Below are 19,765 nucleotides of genomic sequence, written 5' to 3'. Positions count from 1 at the left end.
CCCTTGCTGGGAGTGCCTTACCTGTTCTTTCAAACTCCCTGAACCTGGAATTGCCTGGCTCTGGGTGAGTCTCCAGAAGCCTCCCCTGACCACTCCAGCCAGTTCAGCCATTGATTGACATGCGTAAGTTCAAATACTGTGTGCTAAGAATATGAACGAGACATTCGTTCAGAGGAGGGGAAGGCTGACAGAGAAAGTGATGGGGGGTAGGGGCTGGCGAGAAGAGTTCAGTGTGGTGGGAGGCCCGGGAGGCCTAGGACTCTCCAGTCTGCGCTGTTGGCCGAACTAGGACAAGAACTCTGGCTTCCCAACCGTCAACTTTAAGCCAGGGGTCTTCATTTCATTACCTGAAAACTCCTGAGAACAGGAAGTACATCCAATTTGTTGGCCTTTGTCTTTCCCCACTGCCAGGTCCTGCTCATAACCGCTACCAGACACATGAAGCACTCACTACTGTAACCGAGGGTTAAGAATTTAACAAACAGTTATTACTAAATCATTATATAGAGGCCTTTATATAACCAATAGCCAAAAGTCAGTATCTGAATTTACTGAAACTGGCTATTGTGATGGTCATTCCAAACAGGTCTCATCATATTTATGATTACTCTAGACTTAACCTAGATCTGCTATTGTGATGGTCATTCCAAACAGGTCTCGTCCCTGTTTTTATTCACTCTAGACTTGGCCTAGATTTGCTGTTGTGATGGTCATTCCAAGCCGGTCTTACCCTGCTTACAGCTTCTCTAGGTTCAGCTTCCCCCTCGTGTATGCTTACTATCCCCATGGTAAATCTAGACCGATGCTGTCTTTGTTTAAAGCTAGGCTCGCTCTCGTGTGTCACTACTGTGATGGTGACTGCACTGTCCTATCCCGGAGCCTGTGACTCACTCTGGTACACACCCCCATTCTGTTCGGCCCCCTAATGTTTATTAATGAAGTAACCTGTGCTGGCTCCACCCTAGTTAATCGCATCCTGATGTTATAAAATATTAGAATTTCTGCAGAGCCAGGAGTCAGTTTTTGGGCCCCTCAAGGCCAGCGATCTCCTTTGCTTGCGCAAACATCGCTTTGAAACGCCGGTGTCTCACAGATTGGTCTTTAGGCTGCTTGGGAGGGTTTGCTCGGTATCACCAGTACCAAAATTCAGGAAGTAAAATCTGCCTACAGAGGGACGAAGAAGGGCTGTCCAAGTCCCAAGGCTCCAAAAGCCTTTCATCAAGTCCAGGACGTGAAGATGCAACGCGAAGGGAAGGGTGCGCAGGAGGGAGCGGGCGGCTTTGGAGAAGCGCGCCGGCCCCGGGGTCCCGGCGGCGGAGAGCGAGGCGCAGCGCCCCGGCGGCCCCGGCGGCCCCGCACTGCGCTGCGCCCTGACGGCGCGATCTGACGGCGCGGCGCGGGGCGGGGCGGGGCGCGGGGCGGGCGCGGGGCGGGCGTCCGCAGGGCCCGCCCCGCGAGCTGCGGGCTCCGCCCCCGCCTCTCTCTCTCGAGGCTTCCGGGCTCCGGGCGGCTTCTCCAGGCCGCGGCCCCGACGCTGGGCTGGGGAGGGGCCTCTGCGCTCAGCGCCCGGACGCCTGGGTCCCCGGCAGGCCCGCGCTCTGCCCCCGTGACCGGGATCTCCGAGGACATCCCCGGCCTGACCTTGCAGAAGGCCGCGTCTCGGCTGCGCGCTCGAGGACCGATCGAGGCGCCACGCAGGGTTCATAGGCCCCAGATCGGGGGAGGAACGCCGCTGCTGGCGGGAGTTTGCTGGACATCCCCCAACCACCCCACCCCACCCCCACACAAGGAGGCTCCCTATTCCAGCTGCCTTGGGGCAGCAGTTCAAGCCTTCCCGATTCAGGCGCCCGGGGACTCGAGGCCACCTTCCTTCCTTCCTTCCTTCCCTCTTTGATGCAGCACCGCCTCTCCAGTTTCTGGGACACCTTGGGGCGTGGCCTTGGTGAGTGAACTTGGGGTGCTGATTGCTGGGAAGCAAACCCAGAAACACAGGGAAGAAACTTTTTGGGGGTGACCTAGGCCTTGCTGGATCCTGAGAGTCTGTGGAATCCTGTATTTTGGGGAGTTGTGCACGAATTTGGGCGTACCTCCCTTCTTTACCCCAAAACTGAAAAAGAATCTAGCGACTGCCTGCCGAGTCTAGTCTGCATGACCGCTCTGGCACTTGGGGAGCCACTTCCGGACCCAGAGTAGGACGGCGTCGCCCAGCGGAGACCTGTTCGCCTGAGCCTGCGCGCACTCTGGCCTGCTTCTGAGGAGACCCTCAGCCCCCAAACCTGAGAGCCTGAGCGGTGCGAGGAAGGAGGCCCGAAATTTGGGGGCTCATTGCACACCGCCACCATGTTCCTGCGGCGGCTTGGTGGCTGGCTACCCCGCCCGTGGGGCCGCCGGAAACCGAGGCCTGACCTGCTTGCCCCAGAACCGAGACAAGTGGACAGCTCCCCAGAGAATTCAGGGAGTGACTGGGACAGCGCCCCAGAAACCATGGGAGATGTGGAGCCTCCCAAAGCCGAGGGCCCAGGGGCACAGAGGAGCTCTGGGACTGGCCCAGAACTAAACCGGGAGCCCCCAGTTGAGCAGCTGGGGAGCAAAAGAAGGGGTTCCCTCAAGGGGAAGAAGGCTGTCACTGGTGCTGAAGAGTCTGAGAGACTGGAGGCTGAAAGGGGCACTCCCAAACCGGGTTGGGATCCTGTGGACTCAGGTGGCTTGAGGAGACCTGGGGTGCCCCCTGAAGGGCTACTGAGGTCCCCTGGGTCTGAAGCCCCAGTGGAGAAGCCCGGCCGGCGCCAGAAGCTGCTGGGCTGGCTGCGGGGCGAGCCGGGTGGTGGAGCAAAGGATCCCTCGCTGTATCTGGGGGGCCCAGAGGAGCGTCTTCAGATCTCCACGAACCTGACCCTGCACCTGCTGGAGCTGCTGGCCTCAGCTCTGCTGGGGCTGTGCTCGCGGCCGCTGCGGGCAGCCTTGGACGCTTTGGGCCTGCGCGGGCCGCTGGGTCTCTGGCTGCACGGGCTTCTGTCCTTCCTGGCTGCCCTGCACGGGCTCCACGCCGTGCTGAGTCTACTCACCGCCCACCCCCTGCACTTCGCCTGTCTCTTTGGCCTCTTGCAGGCCCTGGTGCTGGCTGTCAGCCTTAGGGAGCCCAGCGGGGAGGAAGGGGCCCCTGACTGGGAGCCTGAGCGATCAGGGAGGGAGGGGGAGGAGCCGACGGGAGCTCCGGGGAAGGGGCTGTGATCGTGGGGTGGGGTGGGGGGCAGGAGGTGAAGATTGTGTGGCCTTTAGGAGAAGAATGGGGGGGTAGTCATGACCCAAATTGGAAGTACAGGAACCTCAGGGATGGGGAAGAAACTCCAGGATGTGAGGGTGCAGGACCCCTCTTCACACACGGGAGAAAAAAAGGCTGCTTTAGAGTGTCCATCGTGTGAGAGGGGGCATCACCCTTGGATTCACCAGCTGTTGTTACTTTTTTTTGCTTTTACTTTTTTTTTCAACCTCCACTTTCAAAAAAGGGGGCGGGGGATAGGGAGAATAAAGACTCAAGTGTCCTCATCACTTTTCGAAGCTCCCCGGGAGGGAAGGAGGCCAGAGCAGCACAGACTGACCTCTGGCATAAGTGGGTGGTGGGGGGGCCCAAGAAGTCCCCCGGCTCCTAGGATCTGAGCCACTGAGGGAAGAGTGGGCTGCTAGGTGGGTGGACTGGGGGTTTGGAAGGGGCCCACTCGGTGGTTAGGGCTTTGCTCACTCAGCAATAAATGTCACATGGAATTCTAAATATACCACTACAAAGTACATGTTTGCTGCCACTCTGTCCTTCCTGACGCCGTCCAGCTGGGGGTTCAGGTGGTGGAGTCCACGGGGAGTACCAAAATGGGGGGAGTGGGAATGATCAGAGACGAACCCCAGAACGAGAAGAGGATTGAAAAATCATCTTTATTTTTCTTGAAAGGAAGTTGGAAGTCTCCAGCTTCTCGCCCCCAGCACAATCTCCACTCCTGTCCACCTGAAGGCATGGATGAGGCCACGGGTCAGTTAGTGGACAGCTCGCAGGCCTCTGTGGTGGGAGGAGGGAGAAAAGAGGATGAAAAGGAAGGAAGCCCCCGTAGAGAGGAGCAAGGTGGGTGGTAACGGAGGTAGAGAATGTGTTCCTTCATTTCCCTGTGTCATGTCCCTTCCATGTCTGACCCTTTGCCCCCTTGGTCCACTCTGAACTCAGAAGCCCCTCCTGTGGGTGGCTCAGAGCCCATCCTGACTCCTTCAGGTGACACCCCACTCCTTGACCAAATCCCTCTGGTGCCATCATAGGCTCTGACACCGATGGAGAGGTCAGCCTCGCCACTCAGGATTTCAGCCTTTGGCCATGCCCTCCAATGACATTACACAAGCCCCTTTTCATCCAGCACCCCCAGAAGACCTGCTCAGTCCTAGTCCTCTTCCATGGAACTTTAACCCCTCACCTTGATTCCTCGGAGTCAGTAAGAAGGTCTTAGAGTCCAGGCAGGAGGTCTGGGCCTGGAATTCCTCCACGCATTTCTCAGGAGGGTTTGGCGAGCGATCTGGAAGGTCAGGGCCAGCCAGTCAGCCCTGCTGCTCGGCAGGCACCACTCTGGTGGGTACTTCCCACGAGTGCCCACCCTTCCTGGGACGGTGCCAGGCGGCAGGAGTGAGGGGCTCTCCTGCCTTCCTTGTTTCCCTCCGACCTGTCCTGCCTTGCATCCCCACTCACTGTAGAGGAGGAAACGCTGGTAACCCTGGCCTGTCTCTTTCAACGTGATTCCATCCGGGCATGAGCTGTTGAAGAGCTTCGTTTTCATGTCGGGGCGGCCTGTTAGGATGGGTGATACCAGGGGGTGAGGACAGATACAAAACCAAGCAAGCCCAGAGGATGTGGGGAGGGCGAGGGCTGGAGAGAACCAACCTTCAGTTCTGAGAACGGTGCTCCCGTCGGTCAGGCGGTAGATCCATTCCCGGGGCACACATGACCCGTCTTTCCTGCAGAGGTAGTGGCAGCAGGGAGGACAGACTGAGAAACACCCCAAGCCCTTAGGCCCAGCCTCCATTCATTCCATCTTATTCTTTGTTGAAGTCTGGATCCCCTTAAGTTTCAAGCTACCAAATAATGGTTAGGCCTATCTTTCTCCTCCAGGGGAAAGAGAGCTACTGAACTCAGTGAGCCAAGAATAGTGGGGGTACCAGCCAAGCACCCTACTTTTGCTCGATGAATGCTCACGCTTTGGGCAGAAACCACACCCACTGGCGCCGCTGCCTCCTGGCTCCTCACCACTCACGTGCGGATGGTGGCGCGAAGCCGGAGCTGTGTTGGCGCAGAGCCAGCAGCCATGTTGAAGACAATGTTGTCCACGGGGCCGAAAGTCGCCAGTTCCTCCTCGGTGGGAGCTGCCCCTGCGATAAAGTACCACCGACCCAGGTGGGACTCTTGGAACTGGAGAGACAATTCGAGGAGTAAATTGTCAGGACAGCAAGAATTACAGGTGGGGGTGTTGTCCGCTTCTTTCCAACCAGGGGTGAGACCCATGACAGGGAGTCATCAATGACTTCGGTAGCCACCCCCCATTCTGCCATGTCTCCACCTTGGTGGCTACAGAACTAACATTTTTCTCCTTGCTTTTGTTGTCACAGCACTCATACCATCTTCCTCCCCTCCTATCCCAGTGTAGCTTCTAGGTATCCAAAGCCATGCACTGGATCCCCCAGCGCCTCCACCTTAGGCTTCCCCTGTTCCCAGTCCATACCTCTTTCTCCACTCCTGCAGTTCTCAGTTGACTGTGCTGAGAGCACTGGTCTATGGAGTCAAAAAGAATGCCATAGAAGTACAACAGAGTTGCCCAAATTTGGTGGAACATCTTCAGGCAGGAGGGAGCTGGTGCCCTGTGTGGGGTGGCTGGTGCCTGAACTGCTCTCTCCCCTGCTGGCCGCTCAGCCCCCTTGCCTTGACCCTTGACTTTTTCATTGCTAATGAGTAACTTCAACCTTGTTTTCCAGCCCAAGCCAGGTTACTTAGTGTTTGGGCCTTCCACCCCCTTCTCTAGATGCAACCATTCCACAATGCACCCTAATATGTCCAGGGTGTCTCAGGAGTTCAACCCAGAGCTGAACCTTATCTGCTGTGCTGTGCAGCATTGGAGAGATGTTTGATTCTTTCATTCATTCACTTAGCAAACTGTTTTGAGTCTCAGCTCTTTGTCAGGAAATGACTAAGTCCGAGGGATTTCAAGATAAGATAGCGGTCCCTGGCTTTGAAGAAGTCAGTCTAGAGAAAACTGGCAGTATAAATAAATCATCTGCAGTACAGCCTGTGTTTACAATAGGTATGAACCAGGTAGTGAGGCATAGTTGGTGAGAGGCTTTCTCTCTGAAGGAGTCTGTTATAATTGGGGAAAGAGTGCATGTCCATTCTAGAAGTTTACGGGCACATAAGTGAATTCATTCATTCAACGTTTATCGTCAAGAAAGAGGCTATTATCATCCAGTGGTTAAGACTTTGGTACCAGGCATACCTGGGGTCAAACCCCAACTCTACTTATTAGATGTTGGGCAGTTTAATCTCTATGCGTTTCTTCATCTGTAAAATGGACAAATCATTAGTCTCATTGGATTTAAATGAGCTAACGCACATAAAGCCCTTAGCAAAAGCCTCCACATGATAAGTCCAAAGTAAAAGTCCACTATAATTAATAGCGATGTTTGCACTCATTAGTTTCTGATGGGGTAATAGGAGGTAAGAGTCGTCAAGAGGCAGCAATTGGATAATGCCAAGTGTGAGGGAGTTAATGCAAGGAAGAGTGGGGCGTCCTTAAAATTATTCATAACCCATGGACTGCCAAAAAATTTTTGCCCTGAGAGGTGAGGCTTGCTATTTAGTTTAAAAAAGAAACAAAATAATCTGGGTAATATACATGAGTTTATTGTACTTATTCTCCTCTGGGGTATGTTTGATATACAGTTATTTATTGGGGCAGCAAAATAGAAGGGCTTGACCCGGAGTCTGGCAGGTGTAGATTCGTCAGTTCTTTCCACCACTTAGGTTTGTCTAAGTGCACTCACCAATAAAACGGATGTAATATCTATCTCAGTCGTAAAAAGGCTCAACTATGCCAACAGTATGTAAAACCATTAGGATACTGGCTGGCACAAACTGAACGCTCACTAAACAGTCGTTTATTAAACTCGCAATTCAAACAGTACTGGAGCTTCGGGATATAAAAACTGCGGATCCTGGAAAGGCTGGGCAGCACAGGCTGGCCCTCTGGCAGCGACAGGTCTGGCTGGACGGTCGCGGTGGCGCGGGTCTGAACACCCTGTTCGTGGGGGGAGGGCAAAGAGGGGCGATAACCCCCACCCTCACGCCGGGGCTGTCCAAGTCCCCTGACAGTCTGTTCAATTCTTAAGGGTCTCGTCTTTTGGCCTCTGACTCCAGTTGTTCCCAGTTCCCAAGTCGGAGGCGTTCCTTTTCTTGACACAAATACATAGCTTCTGAGAATCATGACGCGTCCCCTCGGTCGTGCACTGCCAGCGAGGAACACGGCGCTCGCACCCCACGAAACGCCCGCCGGGCAGCGCGTCAAAGTCTGGCCAAACGACGCGACCGGACTCAGGAGAACAGGCAGCGCGCGAGCCGGCCTCAACCGCCTAAGGAAAGGGTGACTTCCGGAGCCGCAGAAGGAAGGGCGCGACGAGGACGACAGTGAGAGGAGAGCAGAGTTTTAGGTGGCTAGAGGCCGCGCTGCCTGAAATTCTCCTCTGGCCAGAACTTTGACATAGATTAGCGAGGCACAATCTCGAGACCTCAAACTCCAAGATCCATACAACAGTCTAAAGCTTCTCTGGAGACGGTCGTGGAGCCCCAAATGGTAACTTATTTTCAGGCATTTACTGTGGCCACCCCAAACTTCCGGCGCTCGCGCGCGCGCACGGGAAACGTAAACCGCGCCAGCGGGGGCGGTGCTTAAGCGTGTGCGCATGCGTAAGGACGCACGCAGGCGCAGTACGGCCCCCAGGCGACGGCGGCGGCGGTTCTTCGGGGTGTTCGGCTCCCTCCCATCTAGGCCGGCCCCAGTCCGTCTGGCCCCCAAGGATTCACTCTGTTTGGGGCCGTGGAGTTTCTCATCGATCCCCGCAAAAGGAAAGCTTGGGGACCTGGGGGCGCCGGAAGTGCCGTCTCGCGAGCCCCTAATACAATCGGGGAAACGGAAGTGGCCGTCGGTGGCAGGTTGGGGGAGACCGGAAGTGACGGTACCGTGGGGGACGTCGGGGGCGGAGCCGCGAGGTGGTGTGTATGCGCGTGTGTACACACGTGCGTGTGTTTGTGTGTTGGTTGCGCCGCTCCGCTGGAGCACCAAGCGAAGGCGGAAGAGGGCAAACAGCTGGCCGTCCCGTCGCGTGAATGTCCGCGGCCTCCGGTCCGTGTGACTTAGGCGGGTTCGATGGGCGTGGCGCGCGTGCGCGAATCCACTTTCTCCGCTGCGTCTGGCGCGACCCCCCACTCTCGCGTTGTCCCAGGGTTTGCTGACCGCTGGGGCCTTTTTTCTATCGCGACCGGTGATGACACTGCTGGTCTCGTGCCTCCATCCTTCCCTACTTCCTAACCCGACTGGCCCTCTTACGGTGATTGGCGCCGGGGAGCCCCTCCCACCTCCCGTCTTCCAGGTCCCTCTGCCGTCGAGCTACCCTTTGTGTTTCTGCCCCTGTGTCCCGCAATCAGAAGGGGTATGGGAGCGGGTGTGAGTGCGTGGGCTTTTATCAGGGAAACTTTTCAGGTACTGGGGCGGGGACTCAGGCCGGGAGGCTTCCGGAACTATAAAATCCGCCCCGGGCGACAGCGGACCTTCTTCTCTTCCTCGGTTCTTCCCTAGAGAGCTGTCGGCTATGGAGCCCAGTGATAGTACCAGTACCGCTATGGAGGAGCCTGACAGCCTGGAGGTGCTGGTGAAGACCCTGGACTCTCAGACTCGGACCTTTATTGTGGGGGCCCAGGTGAGATCCTAGCACTTTTGGAAGATAACTGTATTAGCTCTTCCTTTCCTAGGTTTCTTAGCTTGAGCCTGAGGGAAGAGTCTGATTTTCTTGGCCTCAAATGAAAATTCTAGCAGAACATTTTCTTGATGTTTCTTTTGAGCGACGCAGATTTTGTCTTGTCTTCCCTTCTGTAAAATTCAGACCAGAGTGATATTCAGGGGAAGGAGGAGTGGGCCATCATTGCAGGTGGACCCCAGCCCAAAGGTGAAACAAAACATAGAGATCCAAAGCCCAAGTGTGTCTTGATAACAAAAATTGGCCATACCTGTACTGTATTTTAAAGACTAGAAATTAGAGTTCACAATGCAGGTGGAGCCCTACTAGACTGTTGAGTAGGAATTACAATGGTTTGTAGCATAATTTTAATCTTTTGAGTTTAACGGCCATGGACGCAGCTATTTTTATCTTTGTAATATTTGGAGACAAAATCTGGAATGGGTTTGCTCAATCCATAGGTTTATTTTTGCTTTGTTTCTGTTTATTTTTGTGTTTTTTGAAATTTTGTTTTCACTTTTTTCTCTTTCTCTGACTTACGTACTGTTTAGATTTTTAAAGCATGTATTTCCTGTAGTGTTTAAGAAAATGTATAGGTTTTTCTGATGGTTCCCCACCCCATCTTCCTTGTCATTGCTTTTAAGTAATACTGTGTAGCGTGGGCTTAGTGAGGGGTCCGTGGTGTTCACCTGACTGGCGGGGTCTGTGGAACAAAAGAGGTGACGAAGCCCTGCTCTAGACCTATGCCCTTGAGGGCCAGAAAAGGAGAGAAAAGAATGTGAGTTGGCTCTTCTGTTTTTCAGCCATGTAGTACTCATCTGGGCCTATAACCTGAGCTTCACTAAGTTTATTGCCTGTGTTTTGGCTGGTATTGTCCAGCTCGGGGCTTTGCACAGTAATTACCTCACAATCGAGACAAATGGTTGGTGATTTTTTGATGGTTCTTACCCATCACTCTAACAAGGCAGCTGTTCCTCCTCTGTTCTTCCTATATTTCCTGATTCCTATCCTTGTTTCTTCATCCCTGCAGATGAATGTAAAAGAGTTTAAGGAGCACATTGCTGCCTCTGTCAGCATCCCCTCTGAGAAACAACGGCTCATCTACCAGGGGCGAGTTCTACAGGATGATAAAAAGCTCCAAGAATACAGTAAGGGGTGGGAGAGGCCAGTCAGAGGTCAAGGCTGCTGTGCGGAGGGATGGGCTGAGGCCACGACTTTACGGTATCTTAATGTCTTCTTTCCCTGCAGATGTTGGGGGAAAGGTTATTCACCTGGTGGAGCGGGCTCCTCCTCAGACTCAGCTTCCTTCTTCTGGGGCATCTTCTGGGACAGGGTCTCCTTCAGCCACCCATGGTGGGGGACCTCCACCTGGTACTCGGGGTCCTGGGGCCTCTGTTCATGACCGGAACGCCAACAGCTATGTCATGGTTGGAACCTTCAATCTTCCTGTAAGCTTGGGTTCCTCATGGAGGCTTTCTGTGGGGCAGGGTGGATGCTGTGGTAGTAGCAGCAGGGAGCTCCCAGGACCGGGGTCTCAGGCTGTCACTTGGTTTTGGAAGGCCCTGTGCCCTGACACTGGCCGCTGTCTTTGAGGGGAAAAGGGGTGCGCTCCAGAAAAGGAGTCGGGTGTGGGGCCTTAGTATTTGGCTTCTCCCAGAGCAACTTCCCTTACCCTTTTCTCAGAGTGACGGCTCTGCTGTGGATGTTCACATCAACATGGAACAGGCCCCAGTTCAGGTATCACGGGGCCTGGGAGGGTCAGGAAAGGGGATCTGGGAGAAGGGGCCTCGAGGCAGGGTGGGCCTGGCTGAGGAGCCAGCTGACCCACCTTAGTGGGCCGCATCTGCACCCTGACCTCACCAGCCCTCCTCCTCTCGCAGAGTGAGCCCCGGGTGCGGCTGGTGATGGCGCAGCACATGATCAGAGACATACAGACCTTGCTGTCCCGCATGGAGGTGAGTGGACAGGGCCACCCAGCGCTTCTCCTGCCCGGCATTCTCTCAGCCCCAGAGCGGGGCATGCTCGGCCACATCCGCAGGCTGCTTTGCCGTCTTTGTTATTCAGAGCAGAAAAAGTATCTTTGTGAGACTATCTCGTCCCTGCCAGTCCTCTTGGTGTCTGGTATCTAGGAAGTTTGTTTCAGATTTGTCAGATAATTCTCAGGGCATCTTATATTTTTAATTAAAGTCTTTTAAGGATTTTGTTTTTGTTTTTTTTGTGGAGTTTTTTGTGGGTTTTTAAGAACTTCGTTAAATTTAATTACTGGAATGTCTTATTAGTTTGTGTTCTGGCTGCAACCTCTTGCTTTTTTCTCTCCTCTCACAAAGTTTAGGAAACCACGGTCCCTAGTTTTTGTCAGTGGTTTATTTGTAGGTATTATAGGTATTTATTATGCACCTAATTTGTGCACGCCTTTGACCGTGTATTTAAGCTAGTGGCTGGGGATCCCAGCCTTTGAGGAGCCTATTAGAACATGTCTCTACTCGATCCTGTGGACCTGAGGAATCCTCTCAGCTGTCTCATCTTGCCTTTGGTATCCCGCCTCTCCCCACCCTTCAGTGTCGAGGGGGACCCCAAGCACAGCACAGTCAGCTGCCCCCACAGACGCCAGCTGCGGCCCCGGAGCCAGGAACCTTGAGCTCTCAGGCGTCAGAACCGGTCGAAAGTGAAGTCCCTCCTCGGGAGCCCATGGAGGCAGAAGAAGTGGAGGAGCGGGCCCCAGCTCAGAGCCCTGAGCTCACTCCTTCCGGCCCAGCCCCAGCGGGCCCAGCACCTGCCCCGGACACAAATACACCCAAGTGAGAGAAAGAGGCCACCTTTGGAGTGGGCGGGAGGCCTGAAGGGAAGGGGAAGGACCGGGATAGGTAGGATGTGAGGGTGCAGGAGGCCTTTTGGAATCTTATGTGGAGAGTTAGTTGGTGGCAGGGAGGGGCTCTTGGGGCAGCCTGGCAACAGAGCAGACACACTTACCTCCTTGAGGCGAGGAAGTCCAAATGGTGCCACCTGAGCTGATGAAAATGCTCTCCTGAGCTTACACAGACCCCATCTCTTTTTCGAGTTAAGCTCATGAGTGTAGATTCAGGATTGTGGGGTGAGGAGAGTGGGAGCAGTCCAGGAAGAGATTGGATCAGGGTTTGGGGAGGCCCGGGAGAGGTAGGGCAGATGTGGTCCCTGCTGGTTGCAAGGTTGAGAAGCGGAGGAAAGCTTTGGCTCACTGCCCCTTGGGTTGCCTACAGCCATCCTTCCCCTGCGGAGTATGTCGAGGTGCTCCAGGAACTGCAGCGGCTGGAGAGCCGCCTTCAGCCCTTCTTGCAGCGCTACTATGAGGTTCTGGGCGCTGCCGCCAGCACAGACTACAACAACAACGTGAGCCCTGTGACGCCCTGTCTGTCCTCTCAGCCCCAGGGGCCCCCCGAGCGGAATAGACGAAACACAGATAGCTTCTTACCACCCCCTCATAGGCATTGTCTGCAGCAGAATGCCTTTCCTAGATGTGTAAGTGATCTGCTCCCTCTCAAAGCAGATGACAGTCTGTGACACCCACCATCCTTGTCCCTCGTTCCCCTGGGTGAGTTATTTTAGACGTTTATGAAGTAAGGAAGGTGAGGGGTGACGTATCGGTGCGCTGTAGGGTGGTTTTTAACGAGGAACTCTTTATGTCAGTAAAAACCTGACTTACTCGCAAAGGTGTGTCCACGCAGGAGCTTGTGAGGATGTAGCTAAAGCCTTAGAGGGTTCAGCACTGTCCGGAGGCGGTGTGGCCTTGTCCCGAGGCGGGCTCCAGCCTGACCTCTGTCTGGGTTTGGTCTGGGTACAGCACGAGGGCCGTGAGGAGGACCAGCGGCTGATCAACCTGGTGGGGGAGAGCCTGCGGCTGCTGGGCAACACCTTCGTGGCGCTGTCGGATCTGCGCTGCAACCTGGCCTGCGCGCCCCCACGGCACCTGCACGTGGTCCGGCCCATGTCTCACTACACCACCCCTATGGTGCTCCAGCAGGCAGCCATTCCCATCCAGGTGGGTGGGGAGCCTGGCTGCAGCCAGCGCAGGGGTGCCGGGGGGATGGCCCAGCAATCACAGGCCGAAGGACGCCTGCAGGGAGGGGGCTGGGGCGGCACGGAGGTTTGCCCCCAGGCACCTGGGCTGGCGCCGTGTTGGCCTCACTGCTGCCCACCTGCGTCTTCTGCAGATCAACGTGGGGACTACTGTGACTATGACGGGGAATGGCACTCGGCCTCCCCCCACTTCCGGTGCGGAGGCCTCGCCCCCTGCTTCTGGGCAGACCTCATCCCTGGCGCCCTCCTCTACCACTGTTGAGTCCTCAGCAGAGGGGGCTCTGCCCCCAGGACCAGCTCCCCCACCAGCCACCAGCCACCCGAGAGTCATTCGGATATCCCACCAGAGCGTGGAGCCCGTGGTCATGATGCACATGAACATTCAAGGTGGGTGAGGGAGGAGGGGTCCGTGCTGTGGTCAGGGGGCCAGGGTGGGGAAGGAGAGCCCAGCCCTGGCCGCAGCAGCAGAGGGTGTGGAGCAGAGGCTTGAGCGGCGCGTGTGGGGAGGGCAGAGGGGTTGGTGCTATCCCTGGACTTGTAGGCGTGGTGATGGGACTCTCTCCCCCGTCAGGTCTAGGCAAAGGGGAGCTTTGTGAGTGGCGGGGTGGGGACCCGAAGGACCCCTGGTCTCAGGAGGACGCCATCAGGCCTTGGCCCCGCCGTCTGAGGACTGCTCTCTCTGTCTCCCTGCCCAGATTCCGGCACCCAGCCCGGCGGAGTTCCGAGCGTTCCCACTGGCCCCCTGGGAGCCCCTGGTCACGGCCAGACCCTGGGTAAGAGTGAGGGCAGCAGAGCAGGCTGAGCTCTGGGTAGAGAAGGGGCAGGGCCGAGCGGGTGGGCTGCAGGGGTCCAGGTTCAAGGTTACATCAGACCCGCCCCCCAGGCTCCACCCTCATCCAGCTGCCCTCCCTGCCCCCTGAGTTCATGCACGCCGTCGCCCACCAGATCACTCATCAGGCCATGGTGGCAGCTGTTGCCTCCGCGGCCGCAGGTAACGACCTGGCAGGGGCGGCCTGGGAGGTGGGGCACGGTCCACGTGGTGGGTGCCGTTGGCTGGCGGGCAAGGGCCCGGTCCTCAGCCCTCTTTGGTCTCTCCCTCGGCGCCCTCTAGGACAGCAGGTGCCAGGCTTCCCGACTGCTCCGACCCGGGTGGTGATTGCCCGGCCCACCCCTCCACAGGCTCGGCCTTCACATCCTGGGGGACCCCCGGTCTCTGGGGCTCTGGTGAGTGAGGTGGGGGGTTGTTGCGGTGGGGACAAGTCTGGGGAGAGAATCCTATGGTGGCACCTAGGCAGGGCAGGGCTGAGAGCCTCCCTTCTCCTCTCCTTCCCAGCAGGGCGCCGGGCTGGGAGCCAATGCCTCTTTGGCTCAGATGGTGAGCGGCCTGGTGGGGCAGCTTCTCATGCAGCCTGTCCTCGTGGGTGAGTCCTCGTCCTCCTCCTCAAGTGAAGGAGGCTCCATGGCCTCCGTGGTCGGATACTTCTTTTCTAGCTTGCTCACTGGCACATTCTCTTTGTCTCCATGTTTTCTTGGTTCTTGCTTTCCTGCCGGAAAGACCAAAAAGGGGCCTACTGTGGCGTCTTGTTTTTCTTCAGATTTTGATTTTGTCCCTTTGGTCTCTCCAGCTCAGGGGACCCCAGGAATGGCTCCACCTCCAGCCCCTGCCACTGCCTCGGCCAGTGCCGGCACCACCAACACAGCCACCACAGCCGGCCCTGCCCCCGGGGGGCCTGCCCAGCCTCCGCCGCCCCAGCCCCCCACCGCCGACATGCAGTTCTCTCAGCTCCTGGGGAACCTGCTGGGGCCTGCAGGGCCTGGGGCCGGCGGGCCTGCCGTGGCTTCCCCCACCATCACCGTGGCGATGCCTGGCGTCCCCGCCTTCCTCCAGGGCATGACGGACTTCTTGCAGGTGAGGGCCTACCTTCGGCCTGTCCTTTGCCTCGCCCGTCCTCTCCCCCAGCTCCGCCAGACGCGGGGCGGCCGCTGCTCCGATCCCTTGTTGGCGCGGCAGAGCGGGAGTTTACCCCTCGGCCTCCCATCTTGGAGGTGAGGAATCGCGTTCTCATCTACGCTGTTCCGAGAGGGGAAGTTGTTCAACACACCTCTCATCAAACCTACCTTGAGCACCTACTCATGAGTATTTTGCTCTGAGGAGGAAAGACCAGAATTTGTGGCTCTTTATCTTCCCAGACTCCTGTTGGTTTGTGCGGCTCCTGATGCCATTTTATGTCCTTGTTCCCATTCTCACCTCATTTTCTGTTCTTTATTCCTTCTCTGTTTGCCAGGCAACACAGACGGCCCCTCCACCCCCTCCACCGCCCCCGCCCCCACCCCCTGCCCCAGAGCAGCAGACCCCGCCCCCACCCGGGTCCCCTTCCGGTGGCGGCGCAGGGAGTCCTGGAGGCCTGGGTCCTGAGAGCCTGCCACCGGAGTTCTTCACCTCGGTGGTGCAGGGCGTGCTGAGCTCCCTGCTGGGCTCCCTGGGGGCGCGGGCCGGCAGCAGTGAAAGCATCGCTGCCTTCATACAGCGCCTCAGCGGGTCCAGCAACATCTTCGAGCCTGGGGCCGATGGGGCCCTCGGTGAGCATCGGGGGTGTGTGTGTGTGCCTTGGCCTTCTCGAGGAAGGGACAGCTGGGGAGGCTAGATGACCTTTGTTCAGGGGTGTTGCCCAGGTGGGCTGGAGGTGGGTGAGCAGCCCAGGCCATAAAGACCCACTCCTGACTAGTGCCCCCGCCTCCAGGATTCTTTGGGGCCTTGCTCTCTCTTCTGTGCCAGAACTTCTCCATGGTGGACGTGGTGATGCTCCTGCACGGGCATTTCCAGCCCCTTCAGCGGCTCCAGCCCCAGCTGCGCTCCTTCTTCCACCAGCACTACCTGGGTGGCCAGGAGCCCACGCCTGGTAACATCCGGGTAAATGGAGGCCCGGGCCCCACGCGCGGCCCTCTCCCCACCTTTAGCTGCCGAGTCCTGGCTTCCCTTAGCTGTCAGCTGAAGCTTTGACCACTCCAGGCCCATCGTGGACCTGTTGGGGTGGGTGCTGAAGCCTTACTGTCCCGTCCCCTGCAGATGGCGACTCACTCACTGATCACAGGGCTGGAAGAATACGTGCGGGAGAGTTTCGTGAGTAGTTCTGCCCTGGGTCCCTTTCCTCTCAGGTCTGGGCAGGGCAGTTGCTGTTCTGTCTGCTCCCAGCTCTTTGGCTCCTAGACCCTGGGAGTTCCTGACTGGGTCCTGTGTGTCTTGTCTCAGTCTCTGGTGCAGGTTCAGCCAGGTGTGGACATCATCCGGACTAACCTGGAGTTCCTGCAGGAGCAGTTTAACAGCATTGCTGCCCACGTGCTGCACTGCACAGGTCAGGGCAGCGGGCCCGGGCGCGGGGGCTGTGCCCGGTGGGCAGGGCTGCCGAGGGCTGGCATTCCTTCCCTGTGTCTTGCCCACAGACGGTGGCTTTGGGGCCCGGTTGCTGGAGTTGTGTAACCAGGGCCTGTTTGAGTGCTTGGCCCTGAACCTGCATTGCTTGGGGGGACAGCAGATGGAGCTTGCTGCCGTCATCAATGGCCGAATTGTAAGCACCACCCAGCCCCGGCCCCTAGCCTTCTGCTTCCTCAGATTTCCATTCTCTTTGGTATCTTGTAGGTTTCATTTTTCTCCCCAAAACTGCCAGCCATTACTCAGAAAACAGTTCAGGGTTTTGCATGTGCGGTGTTGTGTCCCCTCAGCGTCGCATGTCTCGTGGGGTGAATCCGTCCTTGGTGAGCTGGCTGACCACGATGATGGGGCTGAGGCTGCAGGTGGTGCTGGAGCACATGCCTGTCGGCCCCGATGCCATCCTTCGATACGTCCGCAGGGTTGGTGACCCACCCCAGGTAAGGGACCCGATGCCTAGGCCCCAGGCTCAAGGGATTTCAGGTAGCTGGGAAGATCTGAGAGGGCCTTTGTGCTCTTCTCCCCTGACCAATTTCACAGCCACTTCCTGAGGAGCCAATGGAAGTTCAGGGAGCCGAGAGAACTTCTCCTGAGCCCCAGGTACAGGGAGAGGTGGAAGGGCCAGATAACATGGTCGGAGGGCTGGGGGAGGGAAGATTGGAGACAGAGATCTGAAGTGTGACTCCTGCTGCTTCCTGACTCAGAGGGAGAATGCTTCCCCTGCCCCTGGAACAACAGCGGAAGAGGCCATGTCCCGAGGCCCACCTCCTGCTCCTGAGGGGTGCTCCCGAGAGGAGCAGGACACAACATCAGCTGAGACGGAACCTTGGGCAGCTGCAGTCCCCCCGGTAAGTGTCAGGTGATCTGGTGGGCTGGGCAGCTGAAAGCTGTGGGAATTACTACTTCCTAACCCTTTCCTCCTCAGGAATGGGTCCCTATTATCCAGCAGGACATCCAGAGCCAACGGAAGGTGAAACCGCAGCCCCCTCTGAGCGACGCCTACCTCAGCGGTATGCCTGCCAAGAGACGCAAGGTTGGTTCGCCTTCCCCGAGGATGCCCCTGTCCACGTCCCTCGTCATGCTTAGAATCAGGCTCTGTAGAGCTGGATCATTCCGCTTCTTTGATAAGGAAACCTGAGACTGAAAACCTGCTCAAAGTTGTTACATGGGACTTAACTTAGTCTGTTTTCTGGCAGTGCTGTCTGGTCCCTCGCGTTCTAATCCGCTCGTGACTGGGGCCCATTTTCCCGAAGGATAGCTTCCTCTTGTGGATCAGCAGGCACTGAATCCTGGGTGGCTTGACCCATCTTGTCCCTCTTACTTTGAAGAGCAAGTTCAGTGCATTCAAATACTGCTTTTGGCTACAGCCAAGCACAATTAGGAAGGCATCTTTGCTGTCAAAACCACACTAGAGTCTACGGCCATACCACCCTGAACGCACCCAATCTCGTCTGATCTCAGAAAACCACACTAGAGGTAGTGGATGTAGCTCAAGTAGTTGAGCGCCTGCTTCCCACATGGGAGGTCCTGGTTTGGTTCCCAGTGCCTCCTAAAAAAACGAAAAAACCAACTCAGGGGATCTGATGTTGCTCAGTGGTTGAGTGCTGGCTTCCCTCATACAAGGCCCCAGATTCCCCTGCCCCGGTACCTCAAAGCAAAAAACCACACATGGACTGCATCTCTCTCACTGTCTCGGGTTGGCTCATGGAAAGGGTGCGCTGGGTGGTGGCACCGGATCTGACGTTGATCCTCTTTTCCCTCCCCACCCCGTTCCCCAGACGATGCAGGGTGAGGGCCCCCAGCTGCTGCTCTCAGAGGCCGTGAGCCGGGCGGCTAAGGCAGCCGGAGCTCGGCCCCTGACGAGCCCCGAGAGCCTGAGCCGGGACCTGGAGGCACCAGAGGTTCAGGAGAGCTACAGGCAGCAGGTGCCCCCATCTTGAAGCAGAATAGGGATGGTCTAGTGGGAGGGGTTGGGCTAGGGTCCCTCCCCTGCCACCCCATCTCTGGAGGTGAACTGGACAGTCTGGGGCTGCCACTTGTTTTCCCCCAGCGGCACTGGGGTCAGTGACACAGTGTGGCTGGTGGGTGATGCCCTTGTGTTTCTGGGACCACAGGGCCAGGCCAGTGCTGCTTCACCCAGTCTGCTCTCTCACTCTAGCTCCGGTCGGATATACAAAAGCGACTGCAGGAAGACCCCAACTACAGCCCCCAGCGCTTCCCCAACACCCACCGGGCCTTTGCCGATGACCCCTAGCTCTTTTCTCTGTGGTCCTCCCTCATCAAGGGACCGTCCTCTCCCTCCTCCCTTCACAGTATTTAAGAAATAAAAGTCGGATTTTCCTGGCTCTTTGGTCTGTAAATTGTCCTTCTAAGTAATCAAAGCCCCTTGATCTTGTTTGAATGTCTTTTGATTTTTAAAAATCAGTACTCAAGGAATATTCAGCTATCCCAGACAGTTTTTAATGTCTCCCCACCATTATATGTGATTATTACTTTTCACTGTTCATGCAGCACTTGAAACTGTTTTGAATGTTTTCAAGTATTTCTGCGTAGAGGTGTTTTGCATGCAAACTAAGACCTGAAGTTGGGAGGGAAAACCACCTATTCTGGGTTTCTACTGAGATAGCTCAGTATCTAGCCAAAAACCAACACCCCCCCCCAGGGGTTACAGACCTACTCTTAGCCTGACTAGCGGTCCTACCATGTGTAGCTAAACCAAGCCTGAGAATCCTGAACTGGCCTCCAGCCAGGGTCAGCAAGTCCACTGTTGTGCTTGAGCGCTGGAGCTGAGGACGCAGCAATAAAGGCTTGTGAACACTTCCTCTCGGTTGATCTTTGTGGACCATCATCAATGGCTGCAAATTCTTTGCTCATGCCTTTGCAGACTTGAAGCCCCCTCCCCTTTTAGCTGTTCAAGAAAACGTGGCAGGGGTCAGTATGCTGGCCAGGGCCTGTGCTTCGCGGCTTGCCCCTGGGCCTTGTGGAACACTGGCTCAGTCCTAAAGGCAGCCTCATCCTCCAGAGCGTGCTGGAGACCACAGTGTAGACACCTGCAGGCACCGGATGGGACCAGCCCGGCCGTCCTCGCTGCCCGGGGAGCAGGCTCGCCCGTGTTAGCCCTCTAAGGCTGGCCCCCATTTTTAAGATAAAGCATTTGAGAGTAGTTTGTCAACAAGAGATGGCGTGAGATCATTAAATAGTTCCATACTGAAGGCAGGTTTATAGAGGACAGCACTGTGCTAGGACACAAGAGAAATGCAA

General features: G+C 56.5%; 3 protein-coding genes across 48 annotated transcripts; 2 read left to right on the top strand and 1 right to left on the bottom strand.

The window, feature by feature from the left end:
- Positions 1–1,458: 1,458 nt before the first annotated feature.
- Positions 1,459–3,786, top strand: C11H6orf47 (chromosome 11 C6orf47 homolog). The gene has a single exon (XM_004467855.5). The coding sequence runs from the start codon at positions 2,341–2,343 to the stop codon at positions 3,229–3,231; it is 891 nt and encodes a 296-aa protein (XP_004467912.1). The 5' UTR covers positions 1,459–2,340; the 3' UTR covers positions 3,232–3,786.
- Positions 3,787–3,908: 122 nt separating this feature from the next.
- Positions 3,909–5,929, bottom strand: APOM (apolipoprotein M). The gene is made up of 6 exons (XM_004467857.5): positions 5,748–5,929; positions 5,283–5,437; positions 4,913–4,986; positions 4,721–4,819; positions 4,452–4,550; positions 3,909–4,048 (listed from the first exon to the last, which is right to left on the bottom strand). Exons 1-6 carry the CDS (start codon positions 5,856–5,858, stop codon positions 4,023–4,025), a joined length of 564 nt encoding a protein of 187 aa, XP_004467914.2. The 5' UTR covers positions 5,859–5,929; the 3' UTR covers positions 3,909–4,022.
- Positions 5,930–7,475: 1,546 nt separating this feature from the next.
- On the top strand, positions 7,476–18,849 carry BAG6 (BAG cochaperone 6). Of its 46 annotated transcripts, none has more exons than XM_004467860.5 (26): positions 7,654–7,865; positions 8,868–8,988; positions 10,055–10,172; positions 10,273–10,472; positions 10,708–10,761; positions 10,905–10,979; positions 11,584–11,822; positions 12,261–12,390; positions 12,842–13,039; positions 13,212–13,464; positions 13,773–13,850; positions 13,961–14,068; positions 14,189–14,301; positions 14,411–14,498; positions 14,703–14,986; positions 15,363–15,657; positions 15,819–15,988; positions 16,145–16,198; positions 16,328–16,430; positions 16,519–16,643; positions 16,798–16,944; positions 17,045–17,104; positions 17,209–17,352; positions 17,430–17,537; positions 18,283–18,429; positions 18,663–18,849. In XM_004467860.5, the coding sequence occupies exons 2-26, from the start codon at positions 8,881–8,883 to the stop codon at positions 18,756–18,758; spliced, it is 3,495 nt and encodes a 1,164-aa protein (XP_004467917.2). In that variant the 5' UTR covers positions 7,654–7,865; positions 8,868–8,880; the 3' UTR covers positions 18,759–18,849. The 46 variants fall into 46 exon arrangements, with proteins under 46 accessions (XP_058162482.1, XP_058162468.1, XP_004467917.2 ...); XM_004467864.4 differs by lacking the exon at positions 7,654–7,865 and adding an exon at positions 7,967–8,224; XM_058306474.2 differs by lacking the exon at positions 7,654–7,865 and adding an exon at positions 7,971–8,224 and having other exon boundaries at positions 14,414–14,498.
- The last annotated feature ends 916 nt before the right edge of the window (positions 18,850–19,765 follow it).

This window comes from Dasypus novemcinctus, chromosome 11 (assembly GCF_030445035.2).
Source record: "Dasypus novemcinctus isolate mDasNov1 chromosome 11, mDasNov1.1.hap2, whole genome shotgun sequence".
In the NCBI taxonomy this organism is placed as follows: domain Eukaryota; kingdom Metazoa; phylum Chordata; class Mammalia; order Cingulata; family Dasypodidae; genus Dasypus; species Dasypus novemcinctus.
This window is presented reverse-complemented; position numbering and strand designations above follow the sequence as displayed.

Coding starts and splice junctions, on each gene's coding strand:
- C11H6orf47 (XM_004467855.5), top strand. CDS start 2,341: ATGTTCCTGCGGCGGCTTGGTGGCTGGCTACCCCGCCCGTGGGGCCGC.
- APOM (XM_004467857.5), bottom strand. CDS start 5,858: ATGTTCCACCAAATTTGGGCAACTCTGTTGTACTTCTATGGCATTCTT. Junction 4,820..4,912: donor CACCGTTCTCAGAACTGAAG/GTTGGTTCTCTC, acceptor CCATCCTAACAG/GCCGCCCCGACATGAAAACG. Junction 4,551..4,720: donor CCAGCGTTTCCTCCTCTACA/GTGAGTGGGGAT, acceptor CTGACCTTCCAG/ATCGCTCGCCAAACCCTCCT.
- BAG6 (XM_004467860.5), top strand. CDS start 8,881: ATGGAGCCCAGTGATAGTACCAGTACCGCTATGGAGGAGCCTGACAGC. Junction 14,302..14,410: donor CCCCGGTCTCTGGGGCTCTG/GTGAGTGAGGTG, acceptor TCTCCTTCCCAG/CAGGGCGCCGGGCTGGGAGC. Junction 17,538..18,282: donor TGCCTGCCAAGAGACGCAAG/GTTGGTTCGCCT, acceptor CCCGTTCCCCAG/ACGATGCAGGGTGAGGGCCC.